Raw genomic sequence first — 24,819 nt, forward strand, 5'->3', positions numbered from 1 at the left:
ACACACACACACACACACACACACACACACACACACACACACACACACACACACACACACACACACACACACAGGCGCGGTCTGGGACCAGACTCCGCCCCTCCATTTTTAACACACCAGCCCATTTTTTTTCCCTTGAGGAACTAATTATGAGCCATATAATGACAATTTTGTGCAAAACAAAACAAGTTAAACAAGCGCACTGAGCTAAAAATGGTCCAGCCCGAAATGCCCTCTGCTCACACACACACACACACACACACACACACACACACACACACACACACACACACACACACACACACACACACACACACACACACACACACACACACACACACACACACACATCCAAAATTGAGCCCACCCCCTCTTGCTCTCTCTGCCCTGTTTCCAGCTCCACGTGTGAGGAGTTGGTCTTGCTCTGCTCTGGGTGGTGGGGATCGGAAGTCCTTCCTCATTTTTAAGAAATTATTTACATTTTTACTCACTGAAACTACAATTAATTTCCAAATAAGCAAAGAAACATGAATTGGAGCTGGGTGCTTATGGCAGTCCTTCTGTCTTGCGGGGGACTGTCATGGGGTGAGCAGGGTTTGGACTTCCCTGAGTATGATGGGATGGACCGGGTCATCGAGCTGACTAACAAGAACTACAAGTCTGTGATGAAGACGCATGATGTGATGGTTCTGTACTACCATGAGCATCCCGGATCCGATGCCGTTGCCCAGAAACAGTTTGAAATCGAGGAACTGGCCCTGGAGGTGGGTCACGGGGCAAGGAGGACTTGGTCAGGGGACTAGGAGGTCTGGGCCAGGTGACAGGAGGCTGGGTGGACTGGGTCAGGGGACTAGGAGGACTGGGTCAGGGGACTGGGAGGACTGGGTCAGGGGGGTGGGAGGACTGGGTCATGGGTCTAGGAAGTTAAGGGGTTCTTGGAGGACTTGGTCAGGGGGCTGGGAGGACTGGGTCAGGGGACTAGGAGGACTGGGTCAGGGGACTGGGAGGACTGGGTCAGGGGACTGGGAGGACGGTCAAGGGACTGGGAGGACCAGTGGAGGCTGCTGAGGGGAAAACGGCTCATAATAATGGCTGGAACAGAGCGGCTAGAATGGCATCAAACCATGTGTTTGATGTATTTGATACCGTTCTACTGATTCCGCTCCAGCCATTACCACCAACCTGTCCTCCCCAATTAAGGTGTCACCAACCTCTTGTGGGGAGGACTTGGGACTGAGAGGACTGGGTCAGGGGACTGGGACTGGTCAGGGGACTGGCAGGACTGGGTCAGGGGACTGAGTGGACTGGGTCAGGGGACTGGCAGGACTGGGTCAGGGGGCTGGGAGGACTGGGTCAGGGGACTGAGAGGACTGGGTCAGGGGACTGAGAGGACTGGGTCAGGGGAGTGAGAGGACTGGGTCAGGGGACTGAGAGGACTGGGTCAGGGGAGTGAGAGGACTGGGTCAGGGGAGTGAGAGGACTGGGTCAGGGGACTGAGAGGACTGGGTCAGGGGAGTGAGAGGACTGGGTCAGGGGACTGAGAGGACTGGGTCAGGCGACTGGAAGGACTCGGGCAACTGAGTGGGGGATGGTGAGGAGAGGGGATGGGTAACTGGGAGTTAGAAGTGGGACACACAGTGCCTGGGTAGGGATGCACCATCACTGCTATAATTAATCAACTGGATGAGGCATGATAGTGTGTATTAAGGGGCTACGTGGATACAGACAGTATTTACAGGTAACTAAGTGTTGTTGTTAAGGGTAAGGCAACTCAAATGTGGCCTTTGAAACATGCCACAACAGAGACAATGATTAAATTAAGATGTTCAAGGCAATATATAAGAAGCAAAAGCTGCAAGGGTCCCACTATTGCATGGATTGGACAGTTTACTGAATTTGAAAGGCTTTTTAGTGAATGAATGTGGTCATCAGGGTAAATGGGTAGAGGCAGACATGAGATAGTAACATAAATTAATAATCAGCTGATAAATTGCCAAATAAGCGCTAGTGCCTGGAGGGGACTGTAGGGGTACTGTGTTGACTCACCTGCTGTTCCAGAAATCTCTGGGTTGCTGGAAATATCCCTGGGGTGTATTGTTTTAAGACTGACTCATGATTTTGTGGTCTTAGATGAAATGGGAGATGGCAGGGATGGGTCTGTCTTTAAGGAATGGCGTGGGGCAGGAATTAGTGCAGAGACATAAGAAATACTGACAACTGAGACAAAAACATTTGTCACGTGCCTGTGGCATGGAGGGGGTGTGAGACAGCATTCTTCACATGCAAAGTGCTGAGTCGTGAGGACACGGGATCCCATCACCAGTCCTGGCAAATGGTTGACAGTACAGATAGCAGGTGTTCGACCTGCTATCTGTACTGTCGACCATTTATGACTCAAACATGACATGGACAGAAGTAGCAGGACCCCAAGTCATCAGCTCGTTGACTGATCTAATTTTACAATCCATAAGGATAATCTTTTCTAACTTTCTAACTTCTATCAGAAATGTCCTACATTTCTTGTATTGATTGTAATAGGGTGTGCGGAGTAAATCCATATGTGTGTGTAAATGGTCATATGTCCATGTTGATATGTGTGTGTCACCATGGGTGTGTTGTGTGTGTCTGTTTATGTAACCCTGTTCTTTGAAGTACGCCCCTCGCTACATCCATCACACACTCAACTGCCCTTTTTCTTCTCCCTGATTTCCAACTGGCCTTCCTACCAGCCAACATGCCATCCCAATAACCCCTCACGATAGGCTAAAGGTCAAAGGTTAAAGCTCCATCCTGTCACTCAAGACGTTCAGCTGCAGAACAGTCCCGTTCAGCCTGGTGAGAGGGTTACATCCATAGCATGATCATTTAGACGCGTCATCACCTCATTTCAACAGTGTCTGACAGAGTTACACCGTAGGTCTGCTTCAGACTACAGCTCCGTACATAGAAGAAAAATTCACCCATAGAAATAAAATGTGTACATTCTATTTCAATGGCTACACCACTCCATTGTAAATCTGTTACTTAGAGAACTCCACATAGGCCTACTGTCAACACAATTCCATACGTTCAGTGAGAGATGTGCAGCTGTTCCTCATTCATTCACAATATGGATGTCAAGAATGTGTACATTGTGTGATTTCAATCTTAAACCCCTGCACTCTCTCACCCTTGAAAGGGGATACCGGTTCTTGATCTCCAGTGAAATCAGTAGCCCTCTCAGGAGGCACAAAGGCTATCTCATTCAGCAGTGAAACCCATAGGTACCCCTGGATGGCCTGAAATTGAAGACAAATGGGTGTGAATGACTGGTGGTTTATAAAGAAATATAAATGCTCTTCAGATGGCCAATGAGCTAATCCTCTCAAATCCAGCTCTGCCAGGACTGGCCCAAATTCTTAGGACTACAATTTAACCACTTTGGACTACAACTTCCAGGATTCCCTGAAGAGAAACACAACACAGCTCTGAAAGCCTGAAGAGCTATTTTGGGACTGGTGCCTCTTAAGGAGTTGTATGGTTTTCTTTTACTCATTTAATCACCTGGAAAACGAATCACGAACAAATATACCAAAGTCTACTGTAGAATTTGGCCATGACCAGGTTCCCAGGTTGGAAACAAACGCTTCAGGAAACGAACACATCCACTTGTGTGTGTGCATGTGGGTGTATAGGAGTACATGTGTGCATGTATGTATGTATGTATGTATGTATGTAGGTCCGACATGTGTGCATGTATGTAGGGCCGTGTGTGTGCATGTATGTAGGTCCGTGTGTGTGCATGTATGTAGGTCCGACATGTGTGCATGTATGTAGGTCCGTGTGTGTGAGAGACATATGTCTACTCAGCAGGGTGTTTTGATTAATGATATATTAATCATCATCTGAGAATGCTTGCCTGCCCCCTCCTCTGTATGTTATGGGACATCGAGGCCTAGACCAGGAGGTTCAGGCCCCAGTACTGCGGTGTCGGCTGACTGGACTGGGATGACTGACAGACGGCTGCAGTACTGTACCTGTCAGCGGATCCTAGAGACTTGAGCGTCACCAGCACCTTGCCAAAATAGTCCTTGGCTGGTGTGGCTCTGGGTCTATATTTATCGAGTGCTGCTGTTGTGGATGTTTGTGTATCCTAAAGTGCTGTGTTGCTATTTGAAAGGTAGTAGTGCCATGACATTATGTGAAATTAATGTGCACTCTGCACTCTGTTTTGGTCTGAGAGAGAGAGAGAGAGAGAGAGAGAGAGAGAGAGAGAGAGAGAGAGAGAGAGAGAGAGAGAGAGAGAGAGAGAGAGAGAGAGAGAGAGAGAGAGAGAGAGAGAGAGAGAGAGAGAGAGAGAGAGAGAGAGAGAGAGAGAGAGAGAGAGAGAGAGAGAGAGAGAGAGAGAGAGAGAGAGAGAGAGAGAGAGAGAGAGAGAGAGAGAGAGAGAGAGAGAGAGAGAGAGAGAGAGAGAGAGAGAGATGTTATGCAGCAAAAACTGCCAAATATATCCAAATCGGACTTAAGTAAGCACATAGTGTGCCTATTCAATACCACCTTACACTCTTGCCTGCATCTAGCTGATCTAGGGTGTAATCATTCGTCCAAACAGTTGCAAACAAGAGTTTCTATTGGACAAGTTCAGGTATGTTTATCAGCACTCTGTTCCGTTTGCTTCCGTTTAAGATAAATTTTTACAGAATCGGTGAAAGGAAAACACCCATGATCACCCCCAACCACAGCTCACTTTCATAACAGCCACATACAAACAGCATGATCTCTTTGCTCATTGTATAATTCCTTCTCGCAGCTATACGCTATTCTGTGACCAGGCAAAAAAAATAATTCTAAGCCAAACCTTCATACCGTAACCGCTACACACAGCTTACATCAGGGTTTCCCAAACTCAGTCCTCGGGACCCCAAGGGGTGCACGTTTTGGTTTTTACTCTAGCACTACACAGTTGATTCAAATAATCAACTAATCATCAAGCCTTGGTCATTTGAATCAGCTGTGCAGTGCTAGGGGAAAAAAACAAACATGCAACCCTTTGGGAAATGCTGGCCTACATCATTGTCACCATAGCTACTAAAACTAACGTGTTAGTAAACCCGATACAATCATGCAGTACAGTGTACAGCAAGCGATACAGGCCCCTGTGGGAATAGATTAATAAAACCAAAAGTTTACCTTGACTTGGAAGAGTTCCAGTGTTGGAAAGCCATAGCTAGTTAACATAGCATCCCTCTGTTTGAGCCGTGTGTCTCAGTAGACGAAACTAGCTAGCTAGCTAACTATTTCACAGCAGTTTAGATGGTACAATGATTATCTACACTATACTTGTTTTGTTACAAACTGAAATTAAGTGAACTATTAGAATTTTAGCAAGAAGGAAATGGCGACTTCTACATAGTGCATCTTGAAGTGGAAAAATGTATACAACAAAATATAGCTAGCTCTCTCTCTATCTCTTGTGTCTCCTTCATTTTGAATATTTATTTATTCAAAACTGTTCAACTATTGTCACTCTCTATTTGAGTCACCTACTCATCCCATTTTATGCACTGCAGTGCTAGGTAGCTGTAGCTTATGCTTTCAGATTTGTTCTCTGATCATTTGATTGGGTGGACAACATGTCAGTTCATGCTGCAAGAACTCTGATATGTTGGAGGACGTCCTCTGGAAGTTGTCATAATTACTGTGTTAGTCTATGGAAGATGGTGAGAACCATGAGCCTCCTAGGTTTTGTATTGAAGTCAATGTACCCAGAGGAGGAAGGAAACTAGTTGTCCTCCAGCTACACCATGGAGCTACCCCAGAGAGTACTGTTGAGGCTACTGTAGACCTTAATTGCAAAACAGTGTGTTTAATCAATTATTTGGTGACATGCATATGGTTTTATCTAAAAATGTTAACTTTTTTTAATGTTTCACTATTTTTATGAAATTCACTGAGGAGGATGGTCCTCCTCTTCTTCATCTGAGGAGCCTCCACTGCATTCAAATGATGCTAACTGATGTGGCTCATGGAATGGAATACATTTTTTTGTAGTGTCAGTTGAGTTGATTCAACAAATCGCAGCACAGATTGATGGGTACACTTCGTGCTTTTTCTTCCTGCTTTGCTGCTCTCAATGGCTAATCAAAAGAGAACCATCGCGCTCTCCCAGAAGCTTGGTAAAAAAGGTGTAATGGGTCTGCACTCAAAAAGATGTCTCATAAAACTTACTTCATTTTGAGAGAAACAATTCACTACATCAGGGATAGCGTACACAGACGTTCCGGCTTTGCAGCCTTCTTCAGTGTGTAGGTAGAATTTATTTTGAATTCAAAACAGCATTTGTAGGGAACAACCGATGAGACTGTTATACAACACTGTCCATATCAGATTTTACATATCGTTTATGAGTCAGTCCCACATATTTATGAAAGGCTGGGCCTCATGTCCTTTGCAGTGGGCTAGCTCATGAATTGATGCCAGTCCACCCATTATGCCATCATCGACTTGAATGGAGACACCCATTCTATTCATTCTATTTCTATGGTATAATCTAGGTCAGGCAATGAGATAGATGAGGATAGCATGTCATCTCATTTAGATGTACAGTATGTGCTCCTCCCTCCTCCCTTCCCTGATTTGTCACGAAGCGAACTCTCCCCTTGCACTCAGGCAACAAACCTGCCCGCTTCACAACTCATGCCCCCAAACAGCAACCTTATATAGCTGTAGTAGTCTGTTTGGCTAAAAGCCTTTAGCTGAGTTTAGCCCTCAATCTATTTAACAGGCCGATCTAGATCCTGACCCCCTTAGAACCTCTTCATATGAATACCACTCCCCCCATGACAAATATGGACACATAGCTCACTGGGCACAGATGTCAGTTCAGCGTGTAGTTTTGATTCATATTTGATTGAGTTGTCATCTAACATGAATTCAAAGCGAAAACACCAAAAAGTCAAACCATGTCATTGAATTTAGGTTGGGTGAAAAAAAATACAAAAAGTCCCTAAATTCATGCAATTTTCCACGTTGATTCAACGTCATCAGATTGAATTTTTTGTTGTTGAAATGACATGGAAACAAATTTGTTTAAACCAGTTTGTACACAGTGGGAAGTGTCTACGAGGAAAAACCTATTAATCTGACAAGTAAATAGTGGGGACTTTAGCTGAAAATCAGCTTTCCTGGGACAGCCTGCTATTATAATACAGTATAATAATTCACCTCTGACATTTGGGCCGCTGTTTTACAGTTAATCACAAATAAACATTCCCTCAAAAGGTACATAATATCAAACTGCACACCAAGACATAAAGCAAGGGCCACTTTTGCTTGCATCCTGTGGTTTCTGGCTAGGATCTTTAGGCCTACCATCAGTGCCAGCTATCATCATTACCATGGTGTGGAACATGACAGCCTGGTTATGGGATTTTGCTATGCAATAAAATTAACTGCACAGAAGCACTGATAACTTATCCTTCATGTCAGTCTGTGTGTCTCTGTGTATGTATGTTTGGGTGCCTGCACCTCCTTGATGAAGTGCTAGAAGAGATATGTGAAAGCAGGGTTGCACCTGTTGCTATCCAAGCACCCAGTTACCCCAACGCAGTCAGCAGAACTGTTATCCCACCCCCTCCATAAGCAGGCCACGGATGTGGCAACATCGTTGGTTGAGCCGGTTGTCAGTTATAAGGGTCAAGTTTCACACAGATTTAGAAAGTGCATGGACAGCGCTCTGAGTCCCAAGCTTTTATGGTGGAGGAACTGAATGAAAATGTGTGAAATAAAACAACAACATTTCTGTTTGCTTTAGTGCGTACACATTGCACTGAGAATGACACCTGTCAGCAAACCCACAAAGCTGAGGGTGAAGTGAATGCACATCAATTTCCTTACAGAATACTCATAAATAAACTTAAAAACAAACTCCCCAAAAGTCCTTATAAGTTCTTCGTACATTATACAGAAGATATTCCTGCTCAGGCATAAGACTGCCACTGTGTTTTCAGTTATGTGAAAGTGTTTTTTTTCTTCACAGCTTGCAGCTCAGGTACTTGATGACCTTGACGATGAGGATATTGGATTTGGCCTTGTTGATGAGAAGAAGGGCAGTGTTGTTGCTAAGAAACTAGGTAAATACGCACAGAAATAGACACTATTACAGATATTCAAGATTCACAGGATTATTTATAGTTCTGAGGCCAGTTATGGTGAAATTGTCACCATCTTTAAACATGATCCATTTGTCAAAGTGTCACAATCTAATCTAGACATCACCACTGACCAGGTATGTGCTCAGTGGAGTAAATTGCTTGACCGGTCTCAATGGATGCATCTCAATAGTCATACATGGATTCCTCTCCTTGTCTTGCCTCCTTCCTCTGCAACTATCAATGTAGATAATTTCCCCTGTGGAGAGCGCTGCAGAACACTATTTCCCATTTCTACTTGTTTATGTGCACGAGCTGCTGTGCGGGTCACACTTCGACAGGCTGCTGACTAAGATACCTCACTCTTACGATGACAGTTTTGCAGAGTACTGTTTTTCAAAAAGGTTATTTTGAAGGAAGGGGTCACTGAGACTTACACTCTCCCAGAATTAGGAAATATATTATAGGAGAAAGCAATATGCTGGACGCCCATTGCCCACTGAGACATCACCTTTTTAATTATCTCACCTCAGTGATGATGAAGTAAAGGAAACAAGGAGAAGCCACTACACTTTTGAGATGCACATCTTGTGTCACTGTGCTCAGGCAACCTATGAGCAAGCCTGACCTCTAGTGGATTCCCGGGTATGACTGGATATGTAAGCCCCGAGTTGAAATTCTGTTGTCTCCTCAGGACTTGAGGAGGCCGACAGCATCTACATTTTCACCGAGAACGAGATCATTGAGTACGATGGGGAGCTTGCTGCAGACACAATTGTGGAGTTCATCTATGATGTATGTGAGAGTAATGTAATCTATTTATGCTCTCTTTTACCTGGCTGCAATTTGTAGGAAACAGACTATTTATCCACTACTAATATATTCTGTACATCCATCCTTCTTTTACTCTGTTCAAGGTTCTTGAAGACCCAGTTGAGATCATTGAGAACGATTCGGAGGTTAAAGGTTTCCATAACATTGAGGAGGATATCAAACTGGTTGGCTACTTTAAGAGCGAAAAGTCTGAACGTAAGAATATATCATGTATTATTTATTTTATTTTTATTTTATTTCACCTTTATTTAACCAGGTAGGCTAGTTGAGAACAAGATCCCATTTACAACTGCGACCTGGCCAAGATAAAGCATAGCAGTGTGAACAGACAACAACACAGAGTTAGACATGGAGTAAACAATAAACAAGTCAATAACACAGTAGAAAAAAAGAAAAAAATAATCTATATACATTGTGTGCAAAAGGCATGAGGAGGTAGGCGAATAATTACAATTTTGCAGATTAACACTGGAGTGATAAATGATCAGATGGTCATGTGCAGGTAGAGATACTGGTGTGCAAAAGAGCAGAAAAGTAAATAAATAAAAACAGTATGGGGATAAGGTAGGTAAATTGGGTGGGCTATTTACCGATGGACTATGTACAGCTGCAGTGATCGGTTAGCTGCTCAGATAGCAGATGTTTGAAGTTGGTGAGGGAGATAAAAGTCTCCAACTTCAGCGATTTTTGCAATTCATTCCAGTCACAGGCAGCAGAGAACTGGAAGGAAAGGCGGTCAAATGAGGTGTTGGCTTTAGGGATGATCAGTGAGATACACTTGCTGGAGCGCGTGCTACGGGTGGGTGTTGCCATCGTGACCAGTGAACTGAGATAAGGCGGAGCTTTACCTAGCATGGACTTGTAGATGACCTGGAGCCAGTGGGTCTGTATATTTAGCGAGGGCCAGCCGACTAGAGCATACAGGTCGCAGTGGTGGGTGGTATAAGGTGCTTTAGTAACAAAACGGATGGCACTGTGATAAACTGCATCCAGTTTGCTGAGTAGGGTATTGGAAGCTATTTTGTAGATGACATCACCAAAGTCGAGGATCGGTAGGATAGTCAGTTTTACTAGGGTAAGTTTGGAGGCGTGAGTGAAGGAGGCTTTGTTGCGGAATAGAAAGCCGACTCTAGATTTGATTTTAGATTGGATATGTTTGATATGAGTCTGGAAGGAGAGATTACAGTCTAGCCAGACACCTAGGTACTTATAGATGTCCACATATTGTAGGTCGGAACCATCCAGGGTGGTGATGCTAGTCGGGCGTGCGGGTGCAGGCAGCGAACGGTTGAAAAGCATGCATTTGGTTTTACTATCGTTTAAGAGCAGTTGGAGGCCACGGAAGGAGTGTTGTATGGCATTGAAGCTCGTTTGGAGGTTAGATAGCACAGTGTCCAAGGAAGGGCCAGAAATATACAGAATGGTGTCGTCTGCATAGAGGTGGATCAGGGAATCGCCCGCAGCAAGAGCAACATCATTGATATATACAGAGAAAAGAGTCGGCCCGAGAATTGAACCCTGTGGCACCCCCATAGAGCCTGCCAGAGGACCGGACAACATGCCCTCCGATTTGACACACTGAACTCTGTCTGCAAAGTAGTTGGTGAACCAGGCAAGGCAGTCATTAGAAAAACCGAGGCTACTGAGTTTGCCAATAAGAATATGGTGATTGACAGAGTCGAAAGCCTTGGCCAGGTCGATGAAGAAGGCTGCACAGTAATGTCTTTTATCGATGGCGGTTATGATATCGTTTAGTACCTTGAGCGTGGCTGAGGTGCACCCGTGACCGGCTCGGAAACCAGATTGCACAAGTGGAGAAGGTACGTGCGATTCGAGATGGTCAGTGATCTGTTTGTTGACTTGGCTTTCGAAGACCTTAGATATGCAGGGCAGGATGGATATAGATCTGTAACAATTTGGGTCCAGGGTGTCTCCCCCTTTGAAGAGGGGGATGACTGCGGACTGCGGCAGCTTTCCAATCCTTGGGGATCTCAGACGATATGAAAGAGAGGTTGAACTGGCTGGTAATAGGGGTTGCGACAATGGCGGCGGATAGTTTCAGAAATAGAGGGTCCAGATTGTCAAGCCCAGCTGATTTGTACGGGTCCAGGTTTTGCAGCTCTTTCAGAACATCTGCTATCTGGATTTGGGTAAAGGAGAAGCTGGGGAGGCTTGGGCGAGTAGCTGGGGGGTGGAGCTGTTGGCCGGGGTTGGAGTGGCCAGGAGGAAGGCATGGCCAGCCATTTCGAAATGCTTGTTGAAGTTTTCGATTATCATGGATTTATCAGTGGTGACCGTGTTACCTAGCCTCAGTGCAGTGGGCAGCTGGGAGGAGGTGCTCTTGTTCTCCATGGACTTTACAGTGTCCCAGAACTTTTTGGAGTTAGAGCTACAGGATGCAAATTTCTGCTTGAAGAAGCTGGCCTTTGCTTTCCTGACTGACTGCGTGTATTGGTTCCTGACTTCCCTGAACAGTTGCATATTCTGGGGACTATTCGATGCTATTGCAGTCCGCCACAGGATGTTTTTGTGCTGGTCGAGGGCAGTCAGGTCTGGAGTGAACCAAGGGCTATATCTGTTCTTAGTTCTGCAATTTTTGAACGGAGCATGCTTATCTAAGATGGTGAGGAAGTTACTTTTAAAGAATGACCAGGCATCCTCAACTGACGGGATGAGGTCAATATCCTTCCAGGATACCCGGGCCAGGTCGATTAGAAAGGCCTGCTCACAGAAGTGTTTTAGGGAGCGTTTGACAGTGATGAAGGGTGGTCGTTTGACTGTGGACCCGTAGCGGATACAGGCAATGAGGCAGTGATTGCTGAGATCCTGGTTGAAGACAGCAGAGTTGTATTTGGAGGGCCAGTTGGTCAGGATAACGTCTATGAGGGTGCTCTTGTTTACAGATTTAGGGTTGTACCTGGTGGGTTCTTTGATGATTTGTGTGAGATTGAGGGCATATAGCTCAGATTGTAGGACTGCCGGGGTGTTAAGCATATCCCAGTTTATTTAAAACATTTTATTTCTGTGTTTTTATTGTATATTATAAGTTATGTGTACCTTTTATGGATAAAATAGTGTATTAACAGTGTATTTGTCAACAAAAAAATCTAGATTTTACTAAGGTCTTAACAGATGCCTGTAACATTTCAGATTATTTGGCCTATGTGGACGCGGCTGAGGAGTTCCATCCACACATCAAGTTCTTCGCTACATTCACTCCCAAGGTGAAGAACCGTACCCACTAACAACTACATCCTCAAAATTACACTGGAGCTCTACTCTCCTTTAAAAGTATCCCATTGTTCCTTCAATTCAATCCTCTGTATTCCAGGTTGCCAAGGATCTGGGCCTGAAGGTGAATGAGGTGGACTTCTATGAACCCTTTATAGATGAACCCATAGTTATCCCCGGAAAGCCCTACACAGAGGAGGAGCTTGTCGAGTACATCGAGGATCACGACAGGTGAGATTCATGGCCACAGTGGCCAGAATGGCAATATACATAATGAGATGGGTCAGGTGTTCTTTCCTGGCTTTGTGATTTGACTTGTAAAAACCCTATAACTAGGTGTAAAGGGAATTTTCAGGGGAACCAAAAGGAGGGCAGTTGTTGATAATATTAATCAAAATCAACAGTTGCAACTGGGAGACACCTCCAGAAAAAATGTATAATCGGGACTGTTGGAGACGGGTCCCTTTACATTCTAATCGAAGAGTACTAAATGTTCTTTAAACATCAGCCCAAGAGGCTTGTACAAAGTCAAAACAAAAGACAGTAACTTTTCTGCTACAGAATCACAGTGTTCATAATGTCATCAATACAATACTAATCAGTGTGTCCTTGTTCCTTGTACCTTGAGTAGCTCCGGCGTCAATCCCTATCAAACAATATGAGAACAATCCATAACAGTCAGTAACAAGTCTAGTGACCATCAACCCGTACACAAATGAGTGTTGCAAACAGGTCTCTGGAAGTCATGTGTATTACAGAAAGGGAAAACATATAAATATGCTAAGTATTGTGTTAATTACTCTTAACTGGCTATTCCCATTAAAGTAAGACACAAAGTTTAAAAAGTGTAACCTTGCTCAATGAACAATAAATAAATATCTGACGTCCTATTTCTTTATAGACCTACCCTGAGGAAGATGGAGCCTGATAACATGTATGAGATCTGGGTAAGCTGTACCAACTATTACCATAAAAATCACCCTACAAAACAAAATGGATGATGTCTTCTTAGTAAGCATGCCTCCCCAATTTTTATTAAGTATACTGAACAAAAATATAAATGCAACATGCTGAACAAAAATGTAAACGCAACATGCTGAACAAAAATATAAACGCAACATGCTGAACATAAATATAAACGCAACATGCTGAACAAAAATATAAACGCAACATGCTGAACAAAAATATAAATGCAACATGCTGAACAAAAATGTAAACGCAACATGCTGAACAAAAATATAAACGCAACATGCTGAACAAAAATATAAACGCAACATGCTGAACAAAAATATAAACGCAACATGCTGAACAAAAATATAAACGCAACATGCTGAACAAAAATATAAACGCAACATGCTGAACAAAAATATAAACGCAACATGCTGAACAAAAATGTAAACGCAACATGCTGAACAAAAATATAAACGCAACATGCTGAACAAAAATATAAACGCAACATGCTGAACAAAAATATAAACGCAACATGCTGAACAAAAATATAAACGCAACATGCTGAACAAAAATGTAAACGCAACATGCTGAACAAAAATATAAACGCAACATGCTGAACAAAAATATAAACGCAACATGCTGAACAAAAATATAAATGCAACATGCTGAACATAAATATAAATGCAACATGCTGAACATAAATATAAACGCAACATGCTGAACAAAAATATAAACGCAACATGCTGAACAAAAATATAAATGCAACATGCTGAACAAAAATATAAACGCAACATGCTGAACAAAAATATAAACGCAACATGCTGAACAAAAATATAAACGCAACATGCTGAACAAAAATATAAATGCAACATGCTGAACAAAAATATAAACGCAACATGCTGAACATAAATATAAATGCAACATGCTGAACAAAAATATAAATGCAACATGCTGAACAAAAATATAAACGCAACATGCTGAACAAAAATATAAACGCAACATGCTGAACAAAAATATAAACGCAACATGCTGAACAAAAATATAAATGCAACATGCTGAACAAAAATATAAACGCAACATGCTGAACAAAAATATAAACGCAACATGCTGAACAAAAATATAAACGCAACATGCTGAACAAAAATATAAACGCAACATGCTGAACAAAAATATAAACGCAACATGCTGAACAAAAATATAAATGCAACATGCTGAACAAAAATATAAACGCAACATGCTGAACAAAAATATAAACGCAACATGCTGAACAAAAATATAAACGCAACATGCTGAACAAAAATATAAATGCAACATGCTGAACAAAAATATAAATGCAACATGCTGAACAAAAATATAAATGCAACATGCTGAACATAAATATAAATGCAACATGCTGAACAAAAATATAAATGCAACATGGAACAATTTCAAATATTTTACTGAGTTACAGTTCATATAAGGAAATCAGTCAATTGAAATAAATTCATTAGGCCCTAATCTATGTATTTCACATGACTGGATAGGGGTGCAGCCATGGGGCGGCCTCGGATGGCATAGGGATCCAGGCTCAAACAATCATAATATGTTTTTCCCCACAAAAGAGCTTTATTACAGACAAGCCAGATGTGGAGCTCCTGGGCTGGCGTGGTTACACGTGGTCTGCAGTTTTGAGGCCGGTTGGACGTAGTGCCAAATTCTCTAAAACGACGTTGGAGGCAGTGTATGGTAGATAAATTAACATTACATTCTCTGGCAACAGCTCTGGTGGATATTCCTGCAGTCAGCATGCCAATTGCATGCTCCCTCAAAACTTGAGACATCTGTGGCATTGTTTTGTGTGACAAAACTGCACATTCTAAAGTTACCTTTTATTGTCCCCAGCACATTACCTGTGTAATGATCCTGCTGTTTAATCAGCTTCATGATATGCCACATCTGTCAAGTGGATGGATTATCTTGGCAAAGGAGAAATTATCACTAATAGGGATGTAGACAAATTTGTGCACAACATTTGAGAGAAATACGCTTTTTGTGCGTATGAAACATTTCTGGGATTTTTTTTCAGCTCATGAAACATGGGACCAACATTTTACATGTTGTGCTTATATTTTTGATCAGTGTATTTATGTGGCCTAAATGTGCAAACAAGGATGGAAATAGACTTGTAGGTAGTCTATATTCCCCATCCCAGTTTTCTTACCTGGTGTTAGTACGTTTAAGGAGTCTGTCTTTTCTTAGGAGGATGACATCGATGGTGAGCACATCATTGCATTCGCAGAAGAGGATGATCCAGGTACAGAACCAAAGGGGAGGCTAATGAGTCAATAGGGCTGGGTGGGGGAGGAGGGAACCATTGTCAGCAAGAGGGGTTTCATAAGGCTTTATGTACATTTGACACTTGACCTTTGACTTCCAAGATGGTTTTGAGTTCCTGGAAATCCTAAAGGAAGTAGCAGAGGAGCACAATGATAATCCCAACCTCAGCATTGTCTGGATTGATCCAGATGACTTCCCGCTGGTAAAATCATGGTCACTTATCAATACAATATAATCCATCTATCCAATTTCCCACATGAAATATGGGGGATAGTGATATGAGATTCTGATTGCTGTTGATTTCTTCCTGGAATATTATCCATCCTCTTTAGCTTGTCCCATACTGGGAGAAGACCTTTGGAATTGACCTGGGCTCTCCCCAGATTGGTGTTGTGGATGTTGAAGATGTGAGTAATGTTTCTGTCATGTATGAGGAGTCATGAGGTTCTACACATAGAAATAGAATGAATAGAACAGGCTTGGAACCTCTAACGCTGGCAATTTAACTGGTAAACTCATGCGTACACTCTGAATGTATTTTTTTGTAATGTCAATGTGTTGTTCAGTAGATTCAACAAATTACAGCACAGATTGATGGGTACATTTCCTGCTTTGCTGCTATGGGTACACTCGCAATGGCCGGCAGTGCACCCATTATGCTTTCACTGACTTGAATGGGGACGCCCATTCTATTAATTCTATTTCTATGGTTCCACTAGCATTAAAAAACATTCAATAGTCTATCTTTGGCACTGAATTGCTTTTTGTCTCTCTATAGGCTGACAGTGTATGGATGGAGATCGACAATGATGACGACCTACCAAGCGCAGATGAGCTTGAGGAATGGATTGAAGATGTTCTTTCAGATGAAATTGATCCAGATGACGATGATGATGATGACGACGATGATGATGACGACGACGACGACGACGATGACGACGACGACGACGACGACGACGACGACGACGACGATGATGATGATGATGAGTAAATTGTTGATCTCATCATTTCACTGGCCTATGTCTAAATCTGGCCAATATAATAGAATTGTCCAATCACATCATCCCCTTCCTCAACTTGTCCTTGTCCTCTGTTGTAACACTTCATTAAGTTAAATATGTCCGCTCATATGGACATCCTCATGTTTTCAACATCCTTGCTCAGAGCATCTTGTCAAAATATTGTTTCATTTTTTTCACTTTGCTTTGAATCCATAAAAGACAGTACTTTCTCAGAGCCCCATTTTTTTATTCACACCACACCTGTAACTTTGCCATCCATACAATATGAAAAGGATACAAAGAATAAATTGTGAAAATAATCCTTTCAAAATACAACTATTGGATATTCATTAGCACTAAATCTTAAAACACCTGATGCTTCTGATTTTTATATTTCAAACAAATAGAGGGGTTACTTTGTGGATGCATTTTAAGTCTGAGTCCATCTGTAAACTTGTCGTCTGAATGTATTTTATTTTTGTTTTATTTTCTCTAGATTAAATGTTCACCCCTCTCCTAACCTTGTCAAATCCAAGGGTGCAAGCAGGCTTTTCCTACATACAGGTCATGGGTCATACCAACCTACTCTGTTGAATTATTGTAACTTTAGTTGGTAAGCTTTTTTTCTTCTTGTGCACTGAAATGTGCTGTAAATCACATGGATGTTTTCTACTGACAAAGAAATATAACAACAGTATTCATTTTTTTTAAACAAGAAAACTTAAACATACTGTAAAGGCTTAAAATAAATGACAGCTTGGAAAAAGATCTGAAAACGACTTGTGATCTGGATTATTGTGTGTGTGTGGACATGTTTAACTATTCTTGTGGGGACCAGAAGTCCCCACAAGAATAGTAAACAAACATACATTGAAACAACTGGGGACATTTTGTTAGTTCCCACAAGGTCAAATGCTATTTCTAGGGTTTAGGGTTAAGGTTAGAATTAGTGTTAGGAGCCAGGGTTCGTTTTAGAGTTAGGTTTATGGGTTATGGTTAGGTTAAGAGTATGGGTTAGGTTTAGGAGTTAGGGAAAATAGGATTTAGTTAGTTGTACAATACTGTGTGTGTGTACCATACAACTCAGATAAGATAATAACAACAATTATCTCTCACTGTTAGCATTATTTTATTTTCCCCCATATTACATAATGAGATATTACCATATTACGCACCACGCTTTCCCCGGAAATAGAATGTATTTGGCACAAGACGCTAAGCGTACGTGTGGTCGTCACTAGTTAGCACAGCCACCAAATACTAAACCCCGCCCATTTCTACAATTTATCTTCTTAAAATGTGATTTTAAACCTAACCTTAACCACACTGCTAACCTTATGCCTAACCTTAAATGAAAAGTTCATTTATTTTTACGATATACTTTGTGGCTGTGGTAACTTGTGGAAACACGTACTTTTTTTTCATTCAACGTCAGAGACACGCCCCCGGTTTCTCAGACCATGTGGTTGATGATAAACACAGTTTAATATCTCGCCATGTTAAGCTTTTTGGTTTTAACATTTGTTCGATTTTAGTTAGATTTCTTACCGCGCGCTCACTATTAGCTGTCACCATGTCTGTTTCCGACGATGTGAATTTTGAAACCCAGATTGCGTCTGTTTTGGATTCACTTGCAAAGGTGGCCGTGGTGGAAATAACGAAACTGTTCGAGAGTCGCTTCCTTGCTTCGGGAACCACTATTCTCATTGAAGGGCGGAGTGAACAAAATGAAACCTTGCAAACAGTGGACGCTGTAAAAAAGTCTGGCAAAAAATGTCTTCGCAGTATCGGAGTTCAAGTGGATGAGGAAACAACAACGTCCTTAGAGCTACATGAAAGTATGTCAGCTAAACGTTAGTAGTACTTCATTACACTGGTAAATCCATGGTAACGGATTTACGCAGAAATTCTATGTTTTCCAGATTAACATGTATACCAAACAAAAAACATTGATTTCAAAGTTTAGCAAACCATACAACTCAATGCACAAATACTAATTTTAACAATTTCCACTGACAATTTTACAAAAACACATTTACAGGAAGAACTTGTGCAGATAAAGTTGGGTAACAGAATGAAAACGGACATTTTACCATAATTCTGTTACCAGACTGCATCTGCACAGTTGATGTATTTACTGTGTAAATTGTTCAAAGTAGCCATTGTGCATAGAGTTGTATGGTTTGAAGTCAATGGTTTTTGTTTGGCATACATTTTTTAAATTAAAACATCGGGTCTCATTGTCCTGTAGCAAACATTGTTGCTCTGCAGAGAGTGCAGTGAAACGTTGTTCACAATCTCAACAAAACAATTCTTCTGGATACTTTGAAGCAAGTATACAATCGTGTTCTCACGAGAGCCATATGTTAAACTTTCCAAATTTGAGTAAATACACACGGTTTAGTATGTATTATGACTCTTATCATCTTTCTCTCTGAATGTGACTGTTGAAATCCTTAAAAAATGAATAATTGTATGACTTTTTATGACTTATGTCAACAAACAACATTTTGGAGGCAAAAAATAACAAAGAAATACACAATTACTGATTTGTTTAATCTCTTTATTTTTATTATTGTCAGTACTGATCTGCACCATGCTGTCTAACAAATGGAATGTTTGTGTGCTTTGCTTTCTACCCCTCGCCTTTCCCATGCATTCTCCAGACCCAAAACAGTGCTTGTCCTTGAAGGGAGGCAGTGGTTCTTTGAATGGGAGCAATGAGGAGGAGGGTCCTGCACATCGTATCCCCCTGCTGAAGGCTAATCAGCCTGCTGAACTCAAGTGCTCTGTTCTAGAAGAGAAGGTCAGTGAGTTGTTTGGGTTAAAGGGATACATTGTGATTTTGGCAATGAAGTCCTTTATCTACTTCCTACGAGTCAGATGAACTCGTATAATTTATGTCTTTATGTGCATTTTGAAGGAAGTTGCTAACTAGCATGCTAGCTGTTACCATAGACTTCCAGTCATTGTGCTAATGCTGATTAGCATTGGCTCACAAAACTACCTCAAACCTCCTTCATGCTGGATGTAGAGACATAAAAATAGTATCCACGAGTTCATCTGACTGTGGGTAAGTAGATAAAGGGCTTCATTGTGAACCATAAGATGTGTTTGTTGTTTGTTACTAGGACTAATGCCCTTTTGACTTGTAGGCTTCAAGCTAATTTGATTAGCTGACACCTGTATTACAGAACCTAAGTAGTTGTCTTTTTGGCTTGTCATCTGTCATCAGGTTGTGGAGATGGTGGAGGGGATTAGTCTGGAAACAAAATCTTCAACAACCACTGAGCCAGAAGAAGAACAAGTGATCTATTCTGGTAAAAAAAAACACATTTATTCTAGGAGGTATTAGTGAAGCTATAGACACTGAAATATATTTGCTATAAACTCTTTGTATATAAAGGGTTGAGGGTACTATTTAACAACTATTTTATTTTCTGTCCTCCAGCCACTGTGGATCCAATCCACCTTTATGTTCCTGTTCAAAGCTCCCCAACTAAGAAGAAACCCCAGCCCCTCAAGACAGAAACTGAGAATGGAATCAACATAGAATGTGAGACTAAAGTCATCTGCCAAATGGTCCCAAAGGCAGAGGAGGACATAACACGACAGCCTACATGTAAAGAAAAGCCTACCCAGATGGAGCCCCAGCAGGCCAGTTACAGCACCGCCAAAGGAACAGCCTACAGCCCATCCTCCTCAGATGGGGCTTTGGTTCCTGTACAGGCTAAGAGTAAGTTGAAATTTATGGGTGTAACAAACGCTCCCTCTGCTCTAATGAAGAAAAAGGTGGATGTCAAGCTGGACCAGAAAAAGAAGGTGGATTTCAAGCTGGACCAGACAAAGAAGAAGAAGGTGAACTTCAAGCTGGACCAGACAAAGAAGAAAAAGGTGAACTTCAAGCTGGACCAGACAAAGAAGAAGAAGGTGGACTTCAAGCTGGACCAGACAAAGAAGAAGAAGGTGGACTTCAAGCTGGACCAGACAAAGAAGAAGAAGGTGGACTTCAAGCTGGACCAGTCAAAGAAGAAGATGGTGGACTTCAAGCTGGACCAGACAAAGAAGAAGGTGGACTTCAAGCTGGACCAGACCTCCTTGGAGCAGAAGTTGACGAGGCCTTGCTCTGTCCAGCTGGTGAACCTGCTTTTGGTGCCCGGAAGAAAGAACTCTGGAGGGAAGAAGGCTAATGGTAGCAAATGTCATGACAACAAGAGGTTCCCCATGCCAAAGGACCTCAAGACCCACCAAGGCCTCCACACGGGCCGACGCCTCTGCTGCTTCACTCAGTGTGGGAACGGTGTCTGGCGGCTGCAAGGGGTCCTCTCCTCAAGCCGCGCCCATGGCTGCAAGATCTGTGGGAAGCGCTTCAAGCGCAGGAAGATCCTGAGGAGGCATGAGCGCTTCCACACCGGTGAGAAGCCCTACTCCTGCTCCCAGTGCTCCAAAACATTCGCCCTGCGGAAAAGCCTCCGCAGGCACGAACGGTTCCATACAGGGCAGAGACCTCACAGCTGCCCCCAGTGTGGGAAGAGCTTTCGTCTCAGGGACAATCTGAAGGCTCATCTGCGCTTTCACACTGGTGAGAGACCTTTCACCTGCTCCTTCTGCTCCAAGAGCTTCAGAATCTTCCGGAATCTTGAGAAACACAGCATTGATCACTTGGGAGCGACAGCGAAATAGCACATTTTCCGGCGAAAGACAACTGTGCTAAAAGCATGAGCAGCCTTTTGTAGGCCACCTTACAAAACTGTCCTACCTCTAACTGAAACTACTGAATGTCCATTCCTCATTATAACCAACCATGTTGGTTATTTTTGATAAGGTGCTATGATGGTAAATTGCAAACAGGTTTGGATTGTCCAGAATGATCATCAGAGTGTAAGCTTCAGTGGACACTGATGTTGTTGACAGCCATAATGTTCTAATACGGTAAGGGCCTGTTTTCCAGACACAGATTATGCTTAATTTTAAACCAAAAAGTTATTTCAATGGAGTTTTTCTATTGCGCATGCTGGACTAGGCTTAAAGAGACTCTTCGGGATTTTGGCAATGAAGCCCTTTATCTACTTCCAGAGAGTCAGATGAACTCATGGATACCATTTTTATGACTCTGCATTCAGTTTGAAGGAAGTTGCTAACTAGCACAATGACTGGAAGTCTATAGTAACTGCTAGTATGCTAGTAGATAACATAGATTTCCAGTCATTGCTCTAACGCTAGTTAGAATTGGCTTGCGAAACTACACTACATGACCAAAAGTATGTGGACACCTGCTCGTTGATATCGGAATGAGATGGTCAAACTTTACAGTTGGCACTATGCATTGGGGCAGGTAGCGTTCTCCTGGCATCCGCCAAACCCACATTCGTCTGTCGGACTGCCAGATGGTGAAGCGTGATTCATCACTACAGAGAACGCGTTTCCACAGCTCCAGAGTCCAATGGTGGCGAGCTTTACACCACTCCAGCCAACGCTTGGCATTGCGCATGGTGATCTTAGGCTTGTGTGCGGCTGCTCGGCCATGGAAACCCATTGTGCTGACGTTGCTTCCAGATGCAGTTTGGAACTCTGTAGTGAGTGTTGCAACTGAGAACAGGCGATTTTTACGTGCTTCGGCGGTCCCATTCTGTGAGCTTGTGTGGCCTACCACTTCGCGGCTGAGCCGTTGTTGCTCCTAGATGTTTCCTTCATAATATAAGAACATATAGTTGACCGGGGCAGCTCTAGTACGGCAGAAATTTGACAAGTTGACTTGCTGGAAAGGTGGCATCCTATGACGGTACCATGTTGAAAGTCACTGAGCTCTTCAGTAAGGCCATTCTACTGCCAATGTTTGTCTATTGAGATTGCATGGCGGTGTTCTTGATTTTATACACGTGTGGCTGAAATAGCCAAATCCACTGATTTGAAGGGATGTCCACATTTTGTATACACAGTTGAAGTCAGAAGTTGACACTTAGGTTGGAGTCATTAAAACTAGTTTGTCAACCACTCCACAAATGTATTGTTAACAAACTATAGTCAGTTAGGATATATACTTTGTGCATGACAAGTAATTTTTCCAAAAATTGTTTTCAGACAGATGATTTCACTTATAATTCACTGTATCACAATTCCAGTGGGTCAGAAATTTACATATACTAAGTTGACTGTGCATTTAAACAGCTTGGAAAATTCCAGAAAATGTCATGACTTTAGACGTTTCTGATAGGCTAATTGACATAATTTGAGTCAATTAGAGGTGTACATGTGAATGTATTCAAGGCCTACCTTCAAACTCAGTGCCTCTTTGCTTGACATCATGGGAAAATCAAAAGAAATCAGCCAAGACCTCAAGAAAAAATTGTAGACCTCCACAAGTCTGGTTCATCCTTGGGAGCAACTTCTAGACGCCTGAAGGTACCACGTTCATCTGTACAAACGATAGTACTCAAGTATAAACACCATGGATCCACGCAGCTGTCATACCGCTCAGGAAGGAGATGAACGTACATTGGTGCGAAAGTGCAAATCAATCCCAGAACAACAGCAAAGGACCTTGTGAAGATGCTAGAGGAAACGGGTACAAAAGTATCTATATCCACAGTAAAACGAGTCCTATATCAACATAACCTGAAAGGCCGCGCAGCAAGGAAGAAGCCACTGCTCCTAAATCGCCATAAAAAAGCCAGACTACTGTTTGCAACTTCACATGGGGACTTTTTGGAGAAATGTCCTCTGGTCTGATGAAACAAAAATAGAACTGTTTGGCCATAATGACTATCATTATGTTTGGAGGAAAAAGGGGATGCCTGCAAGCTGAAGAACGCCATCCCAACCGTGAAGCACAGGGGGTGGCAGCAACATGTTGTGGGGGTTCTTTGCTGCAGGAGGGACTGGTGCACTTCGCAGAATAGATGGCATCGTGAGGAAGGAAAATTATGTGGATATATTGAAGCAACATCTCAAGACATCAGTCAGGAAGTTAAAGCTTGGTCGCAAATGGGTCTTCCAAACGGACAATGAACCCAAGCATACTTCCAAAGTTGTGGCAAAATGGCTTAAAGACAACGAAGTCAAGGTATTGGAGTGGCCATCACAAAGCCTTGACCTCAATCCTATAGAAAATTTGTGGGCAGAACTGAAAAAGTGTGTGCGATCAAGGAAGCCAACAATCCTGACTCGGTTACACCAGCTCTGTCAGGAGGAATGGGCCAAAATTTACCCAACTTATTGTAGGAAGCTTGTGGAAGGCTACCTGAAACGTTTGACAGAAGTTAAACAATTTAAAAGCAATGCTCCCAAATAGTAATTGAGTGTATGTAAACTTCTGACCCACTGGGAATGTGATGAAAGAAATCAAATCTGAAAGAAATAGTTTTCTCTACTATTATCCTGACATTTCACATTCTTAAAATGAAGTGTTGATCCTAACTGACCTAAGATTTTTACTAGGATTTAATGTCAGGAGTTGTGATAAACTGAGTTTAAATGTATTTGGCTATGGTGTATGTAAACTTCTGACTTCAACTGTATATGCAGAGACGTAAAAATGGTATCCATCAGTTCATCTAACTCTGGGGAAGTAGATGAGACTTCAATGCCAAAATGATTCCTTTAATCTGGGTCTGGAAAACTGTCTCTAGGTCTTTACACTGTATTTCGTTGGACAAAACACAAGGGATCTGGGCTGAGATTAGTTTGAGATTATTTTCAGACCACGATCTGTGTTCATGATACATATCATCACTTTGTTGTAAATACCAACAGATTGTTCCTTTGTATCTTTGTTTATAAATTGTTTTAGAGATGGGTGTGAAGTTTGATACTTTTATCTCTAACTCTTACTAAACCATTATGCCAAATACTTTAGTAATGCAGCAACTTTCTCTCATTCTTTTTTATCTGTACTGCTGTGTTTGTCAGGTAAACATCCTCCTTACTTTTTCCTTTATAGAAGTAGGGAAGTTTCTCTAAAAACACATGACTTAGTTCAAAATGGGAAGTATGATGTTTCCTTTTAATGTGTAGTGAGAAGTTATTTCATATGTATTATGCAATTATAGCTGATGTCTCTGGTTTATTTTCTGAAGATATACAAAATATATTACTTCATAGCTTTCTTTGTCAACTAATTGTATTCAATTCTAACCCAAAATGCTGTAATCTGTGATCCAATTAAAAAAAAACATGTTTTACTAGAAAATAGTTTTTGTAATCTGCGTGAAAATACTAATCAAAGGTCTGTGTTTTATTATATGGATTTTGGTAAGTACTGTAGTAATCTTGTGGGAATTCCTAATTGTTACACAATCACAGCCACAAGTTGGCCCTTTGTCTGGCAATAAAAGACATCACCTGTATTTTTGGTTTGA

At 42.1% G+C, this 24,819-nt stretch overlaps 2 protein-coding genes across 3 annotated transcripts; both read left to right on the forward strand.

The window, feature by feature from the left end:
• The first annotated feature begins 331 nt into the window (after positions 1-331).
• LOC110530591 (calsequestrin-1) lies at positions 332-17,238 on the forward strand. Its single transcript, XM_036986228.2, has 11 exons — positions 332-764; positions 8,018-8,111; positions 8,824-8,924; positions 9,047-9,158; positions 12,114-12,187; positions 12,295-12,425; positions 13,096-13,141; positions 15,384-15,438; positions 15,563-15,663; positions 15,794-15,868; positions 16,240-17,238. Exons 1-11 carry the CDS (start codon positions 528-530, stop codon positions 16,450-16,452), a joined length of 1,239 nt encoding a protein of 412 aa, XP_036842123.2. The 5' UTR covers positions 332-527; the 3' UTR covers positions 16,453-17,238.
• LOC110530590 (uncharacterized) lies at positions 16,480-24,807 on the forward strand. Of its 2 annotated transcripts, none has more exons than XM_021613790.3 (4): positions 16,480-18,315; positions 19,129-19,268; positions 19,698-19,782; positions 19,914-24,807. In XM_021613790.3, the coding sequence occupies exons 1-4, from the start codon at positions 17,814-17,816 to the stop codon at positions 21,143-21,145; spliced, it is 1,959 nt and encodes a 652-aa protein (XP_021469465.3). In that variant the 5' UTR covers positions 16,480-17,813; the 3' UTR covers positions 21,146-24,807. The 2 variants fall into 2 exon arrangements, with proteins under 2 accessions (XP_021469465.3, XP_021469466.3); XM_021613791.3 differs by having other exon boundaries at positions 16,480-18,300.
• The last annotated feature ends 12 nt before the right edge of the window (positions 24,808-24,819 follow it).

Source organism: Oncorhynchus mykiss, chromosome 8 (genome assembly GCF_057628025.1).
Source record: "Oncorhynchus mykiss isolate SJ-2025 chromosome 8, ASM5762802v1, whole genome shotgun sequence".
In the NCBI taxonomy this organism is placed as follows: Eukaryota; Metazoa; Chordata; class Actinopteri; order Salmoniformes; family Salmonidae; genus Oncorhynchus; species Oncorhynchus mykiss.

Bases quoted from the DNA above. Each gene is read 5' to 3' on its own strand.
- LOC110530591 (XM_036986228.2), top strand. From the start codon at position 528: ATGAATTGGAGCTGGGTGCTTATGGCAGTCCTTCTGTCTTGCGGGGGA. The intron at 12,188-12,294 runs GTGAAGAACCGT...TCTGTATTCCAG, and splicing joins TCGCTACATTCACTCCCAAG to GTTGCCAAGGATCTGGGCCT. The intron at 13,142-15,383 runs GTAAGCTGTACC...GTCTTTTCTTAG, and splicing joins ATAACATGTATGAGATCTGG to GAGGATGACATCGATGGTGA.
- LOC110530590 (XM_021613790.3), top strand. From the start codon at position 17,814: ATGAAAAGTTCATTTATTTTTACGATATACTTTGTGGCTGTGGTAACT. The intron at 18,316-19,128 runs GTTAGTAGTACT...TGCATTCTCCAG, and splicing joins TGAAAGTATGTCAGCTAAAC to ACCCAAAACAGTGCTTGTCC. The intron at 19,783-19,913 runs GTAAAAAAAAAC...TCTGTCCTCCAG, and splicing joins AGAACAAGTGATCTATTCTG to CCACTGTGGATCCAATCCAC.